General features: G+C 50.3%; 1 protein-coding gene across 1 annotated transcript in view; it reads left to right on the forward strand.

The window, feature by feature from the left end:
* The window catches only part of VWF (von Willebrand factor), a 141,943-nt gene that overhangs the window by 73,265 nt on the left and 55,903 nt on the right, over positions 1-12,775 (forward strand). Inside the window, exons 20-27 of the mRNA XM_064591672.1 lie at positions 661-799; positions 3,541-3,675; positions 5,950-6,096; positions 8,607-8,747; positions 8,952-9,065; positions 10,537-10,693; positions 11,695-11,853; positions 12,529-12,664. Coding sequence (XP_064447742.1) covers positions 661-799; positions 3,541-3,675; positions 5,950-6,096; positions 8,607-8,747; positions 8,952-9,065; positions 10,537-10,693; positions 11,695-11,853; positions 12,529-12,664 — 1,128 coding nt within the window. The remainder of the gene's footprint in view (positions 1-660; positions 800-3,540; positions 3,676-5,949; positions 6,097-8,606; positions 8,748-8,951; positions 9,066-10,536; positions 10,694-11,694; positions 11,854-12,528; positions 12,665-12,775) is intronic.

Raw genomic sequence — 12,775 nt, forward strand, 5'->3', positions numbered from 1 at the left:
TGAGGTCTGAGCTTACCACCTCTGATGCACAGAATGGGCTTCCTGATGTCAGCTCTGGTTACAGGGTAGTGGGGGATGTGCGCTGTGGCAGTGAGCAAATAACTAGATTTAAACAGAGCTATGTACACACAAAACCTCTCCTGGCAGAAGTTGATGGTTGATCACTGTTTTCCCAGCTCAGAACTTTCCTTCTGTTGTGTCTAGTTCTCCCCGTTCACCTCAGAGGGCTCTCAACCTCAGTGTCTCTGTTCTGTAGAGATCCCATGGCCATGGCCATTCTCAGCAACTTCCAGGGAGGCTGAACTTCAAGCAAATTCATAGCAGGGGGTCCTCAGAGCATCTGGGCTTCTTCCCCTGGCTGCCCGATCCCCTTGGGGGACCTGTTTGCTTCTTTGCTTCACTTTTCCCCTTGTAACAGGAGAGCAGCATGGCTTCCCTCTCTCCTCCTTGGCCTTGTGCTCTAAAAATGTGACCGTTTATGACTGCAGACTGCCTTCCCACATCCACACCCCGCAGGTCCTTCACTTCTAGAGGCTTCCTGGAGGGTTGGGTGGCACCCCACAGCAATCTGTTCCTTCATTGTCTCTCGTTCCCCAATGCCCCGAAGAGCCCCCCACACCACAGTACCCAGCTGGTCATCCTGGCCATTACTGTTCCTAGCGTCTGTCGGGACCGGAAGTGGAACTGCACGGACCACGTGTGTGACGCCACGTGCTCGGCCATCGGCATGGCGCACTACCTCACCTTCGACGGGCTCAAATACCTGTTCCCCGGGGAGTGCCAGTACGTCCTGGTGCAGGTGAGAGTGAGGGAGGGCGGGGGTGCTGTCTGTCTCCCGGAGGGGCCAGGAGCTGCTGACTGCCCTTTGGGGGTTTCTGGGTCAGATTCTGCTGTTCTGTCTGTAGAAAGAGTCCTGGGGCTGATTTCTACTGCAGCAATTTTCCAGCCCATAAAAGAGGGGCCTGAAACTCAGAGCAATTGTCCATTTTCCTTCAGCTGACCTGGAGACTAGCGAGGACAGGGCAGAAGCTCCTTTGTTGACTGGGATGGGTGTGGGGGCAAGGCAACCACCAGCCCAAGTTAGCACCCACATGGAGTTAGAAAAACGCATCAGTTCCTTTTGGCAGACACAGCCTGTCAGGACGCACAGTGGGAAGGGGAGCCCAGGTTAGACTGAGCCCCCTCACCCTCACTGCTAGTGCCCTGGTGAGCGGCCCAGGACAGGACAGTTGGAATAATCTCTGGAGTCGGCTTCCTGCCCTATGATCCTATTGTCCGCCATTTCCATTTCCAACCTAGTGCAGTTCAGAAGGGGGGCGGGGTACAGAAAAGTCATATTGCCCAGGAAATCCTAGCTGGTGAGTGAGGGCACCGGCCCCTCTACCTCCCTCTCTCCACCGTGTGGACTCCTGTAAGCTCCTCTTGCTGATTGACACCAAAGTGAGTAAGCAAGGAGGTATGAGTGCTTTTCTCATGAGGGATGAGACAACTTGACTGTGAAGCTTTAAACAAATGTGGTCTCTCTGTCTCCATTCTCGGGAGGAGCGGTAGGAGCTTGGCGTGGTCTAAAGGGAGGACCACAAACCCCTAGGAGCCTCAGCCCCAGAGACAGAGCTGTGGGGCCCCATGAGTCAGGCAGTGAGGGTGCCTGAGCATGCATGTCTGCAGAGCATGCATGTCTGCAGGGCATGCATGTCTGCAGAGCATGCATGTCTGCAGAGCATGCATGTCTGCAGAGCATGCTGGGAGTGGGTGGAACCAGCAGTAGCGCCGAGCAGCTGTGCGCAGAGCATGCTGGGAGTGGGGCGGAACCAGCCGTAGCGCCGAGCAGCTTGCACAGAGCATGCTGGGAGTGGGGCGGAACGGGCAGCAGCACTGAGGCGCTGTGCGCAGAGCATGCTGGGAGTGAGCAATAACACCAACTAACCGAGCCTCTATCTCCCATGCCCCAGCGTGGCCCCAGAGAGGCATGCAGTGTATTGGGGACACAGGGCATGTACATCATGAGATGGTTTTACTGACACTTATGAACCTGGCATGTATTCTGCTCTGGAACTTTGCTGCAGATTATATATGGCAGCCCGTCTTTTGATTATCTGCCTCCCAACCTTGGTAGCAAAAGATGAGGTACACCAGCCCTAGAACTCAACCACCCAGCTGATTTCAAATATGAGCATCCAGAAAACATGACTAGACTAATTCAGTGCCATGAGAAGTAGCTGGCCAGATCTACTGCTCCCCAGCTTTTCCCTGCCCAGACAAAGCTTTCCCAAGTGGGCCAGTTTTAGAGTCCCTTTCAAATTGTGCTTCTTTGTGGGTTGCTTGTTTTCCTTCATAGCTAGTCCTTTTGTCCCTTCTGATACTTTGTCCTGGATCCTCCCTTTTCTCCCTTCTTCCTTATCAAGACTTGACTCTTTTTTTTTTTTAAAGATTTTATTTATTTATTTGACAGAGAGAGAGAGAGAGCGAGAGCAGGAACACAAGCAGGGGGAGTGGGAGAGGGAGAAGCAGGTTTCCCGCTCAGCAGGGAGCCCGATGTGGGGCTCGATCCCAGGACCCTGGGATCATGACCTGAGCTGAAGGTGGATGCTTAACGACTGAGCCACCCAGGCGCCCTGACTTGACTCTTTTTTAGCCAAATCTCAGCTGATGACAAGAACCATGTATAAAGCATCTGTATCTTTGTTCCCTCATTTACCCTCCACAATCCCATTAACTCAACACAGACCCATTTAACTTAATCCCAGTATTGGCTGATTCTGTCTTTTAGAGGGACAGATTATGTGTGTGCATGTTTATGTGTGTGTGTGGGGGGTGTGAAAGAGGTAAGTGACTTGCTCAATGTATCTAATAAGTGGCAGAACCAAGGCTCACACCTTTTCCTGAGTGTCTTTTTTTTCTCCTGTCATACCACAGCAATAGTCACCATGGGGAGATATTTGCTAGAAATGTGTCCCTCCTTCCTTAATCTTCTATGCAACTGACCAGCAAGGGACCAGCACTTCTTCATCCTCTATTCCCAACCAGAGGTGGTAGCTCAGCACCATGGAGCTGTGTCAAATGACCTTTGGTTACATTTCTGGGCCAGCAGTCCAGAGGGATTCAATCAGAATTGAGAGCCACAAAGTGCCAATGTGGTCAAACTGTCCTAGTTAGCTGGGTAAGACTAAGGACTAACAGGTTCTAGGTAGGGGCCTTTAGGCTGATATGTTCAGCAAAGCATACCACAGGCCATTTCCCTCTCTCCCTCTCTCCCTCCTTCTCTTCCTCGTGCTTGCATTCTGGTTCATATGTAATGGCTGAAGATGATAAACCTGTCCGTTCTCTCCCCACCCCCATCTCGTTCTCTTTCCCTTTCTCTCAATTTCATTCTCTCTGTCCCTGTCACACATGCACGCACACGCACACACACATGTGCATGGAATGGTAACATCCTTTAACACGTATCCTTCAATGGTCTGAGATGATGAGATATCCATCTTCTGATCTGGGGAGAGGTAGCAGAGATAATATTTCTCTCCTGGCACCCCCTTTCTCCAGGATTACTGTGACAGTAATTCTGGGACCTTCCGGATCCTGGTGGGGAACGAAGGGTGCAGCTACCCTTCAGTGAAATGCAAGAAGCGGGTCACCATCCTGGTGGAAGGAGGAGAGATTGAACTGTTTGATGGGGAGGTGAGTGCCAGCCTTATCCCCTCCACCCTCATACCCCCTTTGTTCTTCTGTCAGCTGATTAAGAGCAGGTATCAAGCATTGTTTAGAACTTGTGTGATGGGATATTGTACAGCCATTAAAGAGCGTGAGGTAGAGCTGTATCATGTGACCTTGACATAATCTATGAGAAGAACAAGTTGCAGATGACTATGGATAATGCAGTCCCATTTTAATAAAATGAAGTGCGGAGATGTGTGTGGAAAAGAACGTGTAACTATATCTGCCAAAGAATAGTGCTTACCTCTGGAGGGTGGAGTGGGGATTGGAGGGCAGGAGGCCTTTCCCTTTCATATAGGTATCTATATATTAAATATATAGATATAAACATACACAAATATTATATATACACATACCAATATACACACATGCACCCATGTATACACACGATATACACATATCATACATACACGTGTACATATACACACATGTGTATGTACCATACACATAATACATATATATCATATCCACACATGCACATACATATACAATATACACACATTCATACACATATGTGCGTATTTAACATACACGTGACATACATATATCACATACGTGTATACACATATACACGTACACATGTAATATATACATACATATGTATACACATACATATATAATATATAAGTAGCATGTATACATATATCATACACCATATACACATATATATAATATAAACATAGATCACATATACACATACATATCTATCATATCTACATATCTATACATCTATCACATACATGTATATCATATATACACATGTACATATACACACATACATGTGCACATGTAATTTGTACATATATAATATATATACAAATATACACATCATATATATACACATAAATGACATATACACAAATATATACGTATACATTATATGTAACACACATAAACATTTATTTTGGGAAGTAATGGTGTTTTGGGGGATTTTTACCTTATGTTTTCCAGTTCTTTTCAGATAAAATATTTTTAAGGGAGCTCAAAGGGAAGTAAAGAGATTCAGTCCTTGTGTACTAAGAGTTTATGAAGTGGTTCTCAGAAGGGCACAGAAGAACCACCTAGCATCTTAGTTATTTATGTATTAGAGAATGCGCGAGAGAGAAACAGCATGAGAGGGGAGAAGGTCAGAGGGAGAAGCAGGCTCCCCGCTGAGCTGGGACCCTGATGTGGGACTCGATCCCAGGACTCCAGGATCATGACCTGAGCCAAAGGCAGTCGCTTAACCAACTGAGCCACCCAGGCGCCCCAAGAATCACCTAGCATCTTAAGATACTGACCCTGGAGTCCACCCTGAGATTCTGACTCATAGGTCTGGGTGGGACCCCAGAATCTGCATGTGGAGTGCCAGGGAGTGCCAGGCTCTGGGCTCAGACCTCTCCTGGTATCTTCATTTTGTTCCACGGTCTCATCCCTGCCTTCTTGCAAATATGCACCACTGATCTCAGGGGATTGGGGGGAGAATTCCCCATTATTGACTGTGGGTCAGCAGTGTCGACTCTTTCAAAGGATGGATGACCGTGGTGATATCGAATAGGAGATGCACACTTAAGATTAGCTCTGCATGTGGTATGTCACTAAGGAGAGAACCCTTGCAAAGGGGTGACAGGCCCTTAGCAATGACTTCAATTTTACAAATTAGTCAGCCAAACATGCTGAAATGGGCTCTAAGTATTCAGCATTGGCGACAGTTGTGCTAAGTCAAGGGCTCAGGTCAGAGTCCTTCTGGAAGCTGAAATCTGTGATTTCTGCCATGGTCTCCCTGTTCTGTCAGCAGTGACTTCTGGTGACAGGGACTCTGGGGAGCGGGAAAGGGGGAAGGAAAGGGAAGAGTCTAGTGCTCATTTATATAAACGGATAGATTTTTACATGAATTGCCTAGAGATGCTTCAAATCATATTCATGTTAAAACCAATTTAGGGGACCACATGCATTTAATGATCAAGTATCAAAAATCATTTTTTGGTACAGAGATGGCCAATCTCCTAATTATGATTTTGCTGCCACCTCTGCTGTCATCCGCTAGTCATAGGATTCTTGGCCAGTGATAGGCAAAATGGACCCAGAAACATCCAGGCAGGGTGCTGGCCTGGAAGGGACATGCTCTGACCGGGTGGGGCAAACGGCCTGTGGTTCCGGAGGGCTGTGGTGGCAGGCAGGGGTGCGGGGTAGAGGAAGGAGTCAGTTACTCCTGCCTGCCCTCCACTCTCCCTGTTCTCATGCTTTGTCATCCTTCAGGTGAATGTGAAGAAGCCCATGAAGGACGAGACCCACTTTGAGGTGGTGGAGTCGGGTCAGTATGTCATCCTGCTGCTGGGCAAGGCACTCTCTGTGGTCTGGGACCACCGCCTGAGCATCTCCGTGAGCCTGAAGCGGACATACCAGGTCAGGGGATTTTCTGTTTCCTCTTCATCTTGTCTGTGACTTACTGTTTGCACCTTCCTCAGCCCACTGGCCTGCCCACTGTTGCAGGTGAGCGTGGGTGGTCCTCCAGCCCGGTCTCCCTCCTGACACAAGTATGACCATGGATTCCAGGTCCCTGGAGTCAGCTTTGGCTGTTTTCCTGAGTTAGCCTCATGTAGGAAAGATGGTGGGTGTCCCCCCACCCCCCCAACCCAGCAAACAGTTCCTTGACTAGCCTTGCTAGACATGCAGTTTATATCCACAAAAGAAGGAAACGAAAGATCAGGCAACAGCTTTTCTTAAGGTTTCTTAACCTGAAGAGGCAAACTGATCACGTACACTATTATGATAACCCTGCGAAATATTTTGGGGTGTGGCCTTGCCATCGAGCCATCGACCAGCCCGGTTTGAGAGCTATTTGCAGAACTGCTGATACCCTGCTTTTGTGAAAGTGATGGTATTTGTGGCCAGGTTCTGACAGCGTGTTGGGACTTTGTTTTTCTAACTGATGAGTGTGGGACAAGTGCTCTGTCTACTCTGGTGGCTGATTTAGTCTCAGGGGCATATCTGACAGCACCGGTCATCTCAGCTGCGCTGAGGTGAGGCTACATGGCCCTTACTTCTTGTGGCCACCCATTCTCTTTCTGGAAAGCATTAACAATTCACGCAGTCGTTTATTCACCAAATCCTTACTAAGTTCTAGTATGTGTCAAGCACTGTTCTGGGCACTGTGGATAAAGTAGGGAAAAAAACCATATATACATATATATATACACACACACACACATATAGTGTATATATAATATAGATATTGTTATTATGAATAATATATATTATTATATATACACATATATGTATCTATATATGTATCTACACATCCATACCCACATGTACATATATGGGTGTGTATATATATATATGTTTTAACTTGTCTTAGTTTCCTGTTGCTGCTATAACAAACTACCACAAACTTAGTGGCTTAAAACAGCAACATAAATTTATTATCTTAAGGTTCTGGAGGTCAAAAGTATAAAGCTGGTTGGCAGGGCTTCATTCTCCTGGAGGCTTTAGGGGAGAATCCGGTTTCTTTGCCTGGTCTAGCTTCTGGGGCCTGCCCACATTCCTTGGCCCATGGTCCCATCCTCCATCTTCAAAACGAACAGCACAGCCTCTTCCAATCTCCCTCTCTGCTCCTGTCACCTCACTCTCCTTACTCTGACGCCTCCTCTGCCCCTTGTAAGACCCTGTGATTATCCCGAGCCTACCTACATTGTTCAGGACCACCTCTCCATCCTGAGATCCTTAACCTAATCACATCTGCAAAGTTCCTTTTGCCCTGTGTGGATTAGGACGTGGACATCTTTGGGGGGGCGCATGGTGTTGCCCACCACAACCCTGGTGGAGATCATATTCTAGTGGAGCTATTATTTTAGCTTGGTTGGTCCAATAAGACCTGTCTGCAAAGGTGACATAGCAGAGCCTTCAGGGAAGGGAGGGAGTGAGTCATATAAATATCCAGACAAGAGAGTTTAGGCAGGTGGAATAACATGAGCAAAGGCCCTCCTGTGGATGGTGTTTGGAGTGTTTGAGCAAAGAGGCCAGTGTGGCTAGAGAGGAGGGGCTGGGATGAGTGGTAGTTTACAAGGACAGGAGCCATACTCTGGGGGCTATGAGGACTTTTGTTCAACAGTGAGAACATTCTTACGTGTTTCCCAATAAGTTCACCCTTGTACCAAACCAAATCTGAAATAGAACAAGTCACATCTCTCTGTGCCAAGACAGGGCTCTAAATACGTTTCAAGAGCATTGCACTGTTTCTTTTCCAGTCCAGATATTTCTAGTTCTTTACCTAGTCCTTATGTGACGGTTTCTGTTCATTCAGTAATGACTTGTTCGGGACCCGTAGCTGCACACACGTGCATGTTGTACGCATGAGAGGTGAACATGGAGACACATGAGATATGATGTCGACCCGGGTGGCATTCAGTATAGGCAGAATCCTGGCCAGCTTGTTCTGGACAGACTGCGGTCATTCAGATAATGGGCTCGCCTGTCCGCAGTAAAGTAGGACCAGAACATTCCCTCTTTGGACCTGGACACTCTCATTGACATAATGTTGAAGCAGCTCCTCTCTCTGCTCAGCGCATTACTGGGGAGAGAGATGATTTATCCTGGAGCGACCAGGGCCAAGGCTGCCTGATTTCCACCTCCGCCCTTGACGGACTGTGGGATGTGGGCGGGTTGCCGTCTTCATGAATAACCTTTGTTTAGCTTTAAGATGGGCTGCGTGAGGAAGCCTGGGAGAGACCACGGTGGGGACCTGGCTTTGCTGATTGCCCTGGTCTGCTTCTGGGTCTCTGTCCTCATCCCTCCACTGGCCGCCCCTTCTCTGATGAGCCTGCCCCCCTGTTGCCCCAGGGAGCCCTCCTTTTCCCAAATCAGAGAGTTTGCCCTGAGGTTTATGATGCTCATGATCTCATCTTGTCTGTCAGGAGCGGGTGTGTGGCCTTTGTGGGAATTTTGATGGCATCCAGAACAATGACTTCACCAGCAGCAGCCTCCAGGTGGAAGAGGACCCGGTGGACTTTGGGAATTCCTGGAAAGTGAACCCGCAGTGTGCCGGCACCAGCAAAGTATGTCTGGGCTCTCCGTGTGGCCCAGAGCCACGAGGCCTGCTGCCCGGAACGTCCCCACCCATCTCATGGGGGCTGGAGGGGTGGGGTGGGGTGTGGGGTGGTATGAACAGCCAGGTGGCAGGGCTGGCCAGGAGGGTCTCTTGGATCCTTCTGGGTTGACTGACTGGAGGTCCGTCTGTGTCCTCTTGCCCTGCTCCTCAGGTGCCCCTGGACTCGTCTCCTGCTGTCTGCCACAACAACATCATGAAGCAGACGATGGTGGACTCCTCCTGCAGGATCCTCACCAGTGATATTTTCCAGGACTGCAACAGGCTGGTGAGGGCTTGGGGGTAAATGGAGGCAGAAGAGTGCAGAGGGTTGGCCCCGTGGCTCGGGCACTTGGAGCATGAGCTTTGCACTGAGGATGCCACCTTGGAGGCTTGGAAATGATCTATATCATCACGTCAGCTCTTTACTCCCTTTCTTGGCTTCAGGCTGGGAAACAGAAAGCATAGTGGCCCGTGTAGGAGGAGGGCGATGCCGGTGAATCATTTTTCCTCCCACGCAAGGTGTAGCTCTTCTGGGCACCTGCCAGTGCTTCTCTTTTGGCCTCTGTCTTAGGGCTTGTCCTCCACCAAATGATCTTGTTTCCCACACAAAAGCCAGGATTTCATCTTCCTGTTCCTGCCTGGCCTGAGCACCCTCTGCCCTCACAAAACCCTTGAGCTCCGGCTTCTTGTCTGACAGAAACTCTTCTCTGGCCTAGACTCTAGGGATTTTGAGGCCTCCTTTTATGACCTCTTTTCAGGTCTTTATCTCAAATGGCGACAAGCAGTTCCCCAAAGTTGAACTCACGTTCTCTCTGTACGTGCAGATGTATGTGGGTGTATGTGTGGGTTCGTGTACATAGTTACATATATACATGGACACAGCCACATACACACATGCTGCCCCGTGGCACCACACGTGGGAGCGACTGGCTGAATTCCTGTACCTCAGCGCTCCTTCTCTTCCCATCCCCTGATTGGTAGTCCCTGAGGATGCTCCAGAGAGTATACAGAAGTGCCCGGTTAGGTGGAAACCCTGGGCATCTGAGTTGGAGGAACGCCGAGAGCCAGGCGGCCAGGGAAATCAGGATTGCTGGAATGTCTTGGACACAATGACCCACTTAGTGTCTGGATTCATTCCTATCACCACTACCTTGGAGAAGGCCCGTGTGGGCAGCTGTGTGTGTGGGGGCGGGGGAGGTGGGAAATGGTTACTGTGGTTCAGTGTGGGTGGGGGGTGGGTGGGCTTGGGGGCAGAGTCCAGGGGGCCCAGGCCAGCCCAGCTGTCTAGCGGAATAGCACCACAGCACCTCAGCGAGGCAATGTGAGCAGTCCTAATGTGCATCCTCCTTCGCTTTGCTGAATGAGGCAAGGGAGGAAGGTGACCAGCTTGTATGTCTGTTTGTTTTATGTCGAAACACCCAAACAGCCATGAGGCCGGGAGTGGGTTATGGGGATGGCTGGCTAGTGGAGCAGGTATGTGGAAAGATGGATCGAAGAGAATGTTCTGGAAAATTCTAAGGCATATTACATTCTGTGGAAGGCCAGCAGCACTCCTGTGTTCAACTTTTCTTATTGGAGTCCAGATGAGAAGCTGGGAATTACGCCTCTGTACCCACTCCCTGTTTGGGCCACTGACCAGCATGTCTCCTTCCACCCGGGGCCCCATTGCCCTACCCTGACCCCCAGAATGTTCTCGCCCACCGAGAGCCAGAGTTGCTAAGTGCCCAGGCCTAGGTCACCACGAGGCTCCCTTGCAGGTGGACCCTGAGCCCTACCTGGACATTTGCATCTACGACTCTTGCTCCTGTGAGTCCCCCGGGGACTGCGCCTGCTTCTGTGACGCTGTTGCTGCCTACGCCCATGTGTGTGCCCAGCACGGCAAGGCGGTGGCCTGGAGGACAGCCACTCTGTGTCGTGAGTCCTCATGTCCCTTGTGGTGGCACGTAGCCTCCCTCAGACTTTAAAACCTCAAAGTGGGGGTGCAGGAGGACTCCTTTGTGGGAGAGAAGACAGAGCGCCCATCTGGGGTTGGATGGCCGAGGCCTGAAGGGAGTTAGGACATTGATGTGAGTGAGGAGGGATGGGGGACAGCGATTGAAGACATCAATATGTAGAAGAATTCCAGAAGAGGGGGAAGGTGGAGCAGCGATGAAGAGAAGAGGGAAGTCAATATAGTGATTAAATTCAGTATCTTTAATTAGATGCTATTATATTTGCCAGTGTGAATGAGCAACACATACTTTTCTATAGAGTCTTTCTTCCTCGAGTGTGAGCAGTTGTTTTTTTTTTTTTTTAAAGATTTTATTTATTTAAGAGAGAGAGAATGAGAGAGAACACATGAGAGGGGATAGGGTCGGAGGGCAAAGCAGACTCCCTGCCGAGCAGGGAGCCCGATGCGGGACTCGATCCCGGGACGCCAGGATCATGACCTGAGCCGAAGGCAGTCGCTTAACCGACTGAGCTACCCAGGCGCCCCAGCTGATTGTTTTTATATGGTAAACTGATTCAGAACCATTTGGTTCCTGGTTAGGTGCTTTATTTATTTATCTTTTTGAAGATTTTATTTATTTGAGAGAGAGAGTGCAAGCAGGGGAAAGAGGAGAGGGAGAGGGAGAAGCGACTCCCCACTGAACAGGGAGCCCGACCCAGGACTCGATCCCAGGACCCTGAGATCATGATCTGACCTGAAGGCAGATGCCTGACCGAATGAGCCACCCAGGCGCCCCCCGGTGAGGTGCTTTAAAACCCTGGCGGCCTCGAATACTGGTGACTGCCATGCTGCTTAGTTCCCCGCCATCACCGTCGCCTCCCCCGGGGCCATCACCCCCGTGGGTCTCACCACCACCTCTCTGGGGGACTTGGGTGCAGTCCTGGCTTCTCGGGTTGCACAGACCGATTGTGTTCTGTCTACACAGCCCAGAGCTGCGAGGAGAGGAATCCCCACGAGAATGGGCATGAGTGCGAGTGGCGCTATAACAGCTGTGCCCCTGCCTGTCCCACCACGTGCCAGCACCCCGAGCCGTTGGCATGCCCTGTGCAGTGTGTCGAAGGCTGCCATGCACACTGCCCTCCAGGTAGGGCGCCTGCCCCGGCGGGCTGGGCTGGGCTCTCAGGAAGGGCGCTTCCCCCTCGTGCTCCTCCTCGGCCTCGCCCAGCGCTGCCCTGTCCCCATCCCTGCCCCTTTGGCCCTGCTTCCAGGTGGCCTTTCATCCAGGCCAGGCCAGCCAGGCTTTTGTCAGGTTGAGCTCCTGTGCAGTGTGCTGGGGCACCCCTATTCACGGGCTTATCACCGAGAGCACTTTCTGATAGAAGGTTCTGCCAGGATGGGAAAGCTCTGCTGAAGTGGAAAAGTTCCTCCTGTGTCTGAGGAATTGAATTTTCAGTTTTGTTTAGTGTCAATTCACATTTAAATTTAACTCGTTGCCTGTGGCTCCTGGCAACTCTAGGGGGTAGCACAGACGTGGAGTCATCAGCTATATTCTTTGCTGGTGTGAAATGACCCTTGGAGAGAAGATTTCATTTGTCCTGAGGCTTGGGTGCGGTGAGGGAGGGTGAAGGAAGACCCCTGCCCGGTGTGGCAGAGGGATAAATCAAGGCCCAAAGAGGGAAAGTTGCTCCCTAAGTGCTGAGGTGCCCCTTGGGGGAGGCAGGCAAGAACCAGCTTCCGGGATGGGCCCCTTAAGTTAAAACCGAGTCTTCCTTGTGGGAAAGGTGAAGTTTTGCCTGCTAACGAGGGATGTGTCATGCAGGGAAAATCCTGGACGAGCTTTTGCAGACTTGCATCGACCCTGAAGATTGTCCTGTGTGTGAGGTGGCTGGTCGTCGCTTGGCCCCGGGAAAGAAGATCACCTTGAACCCCGATGACCCCGAGCACTGCCAGATTTGGTAAAACAGACCCCCTGGTGTTTGAAGTGAAGGGTCTCACTCTCTTCTCAGGGTCCTGCTCAGGGAAGAACTCTGCTGTGTGGATTGAGAAGTTGAGTGTTGGTTTTGTTT

This window comes from Mirounga angustirostris, unplaced genomic scaffold (assembly GCF_029215605.1).
Source record: "Mirounga angustirostris isolate CCGP_5_RB_7025 unplaced genomic scaffold, mMirAng1.0.hap1 SCAF_5, whole genome shotgun sequence".
NCBI classification, from domain to species: Eukaryota; Metazoa; Chordata; class Mammalia; order Carnivora; family Phocidae; genus Mirounga; species Mirounga angustirostris.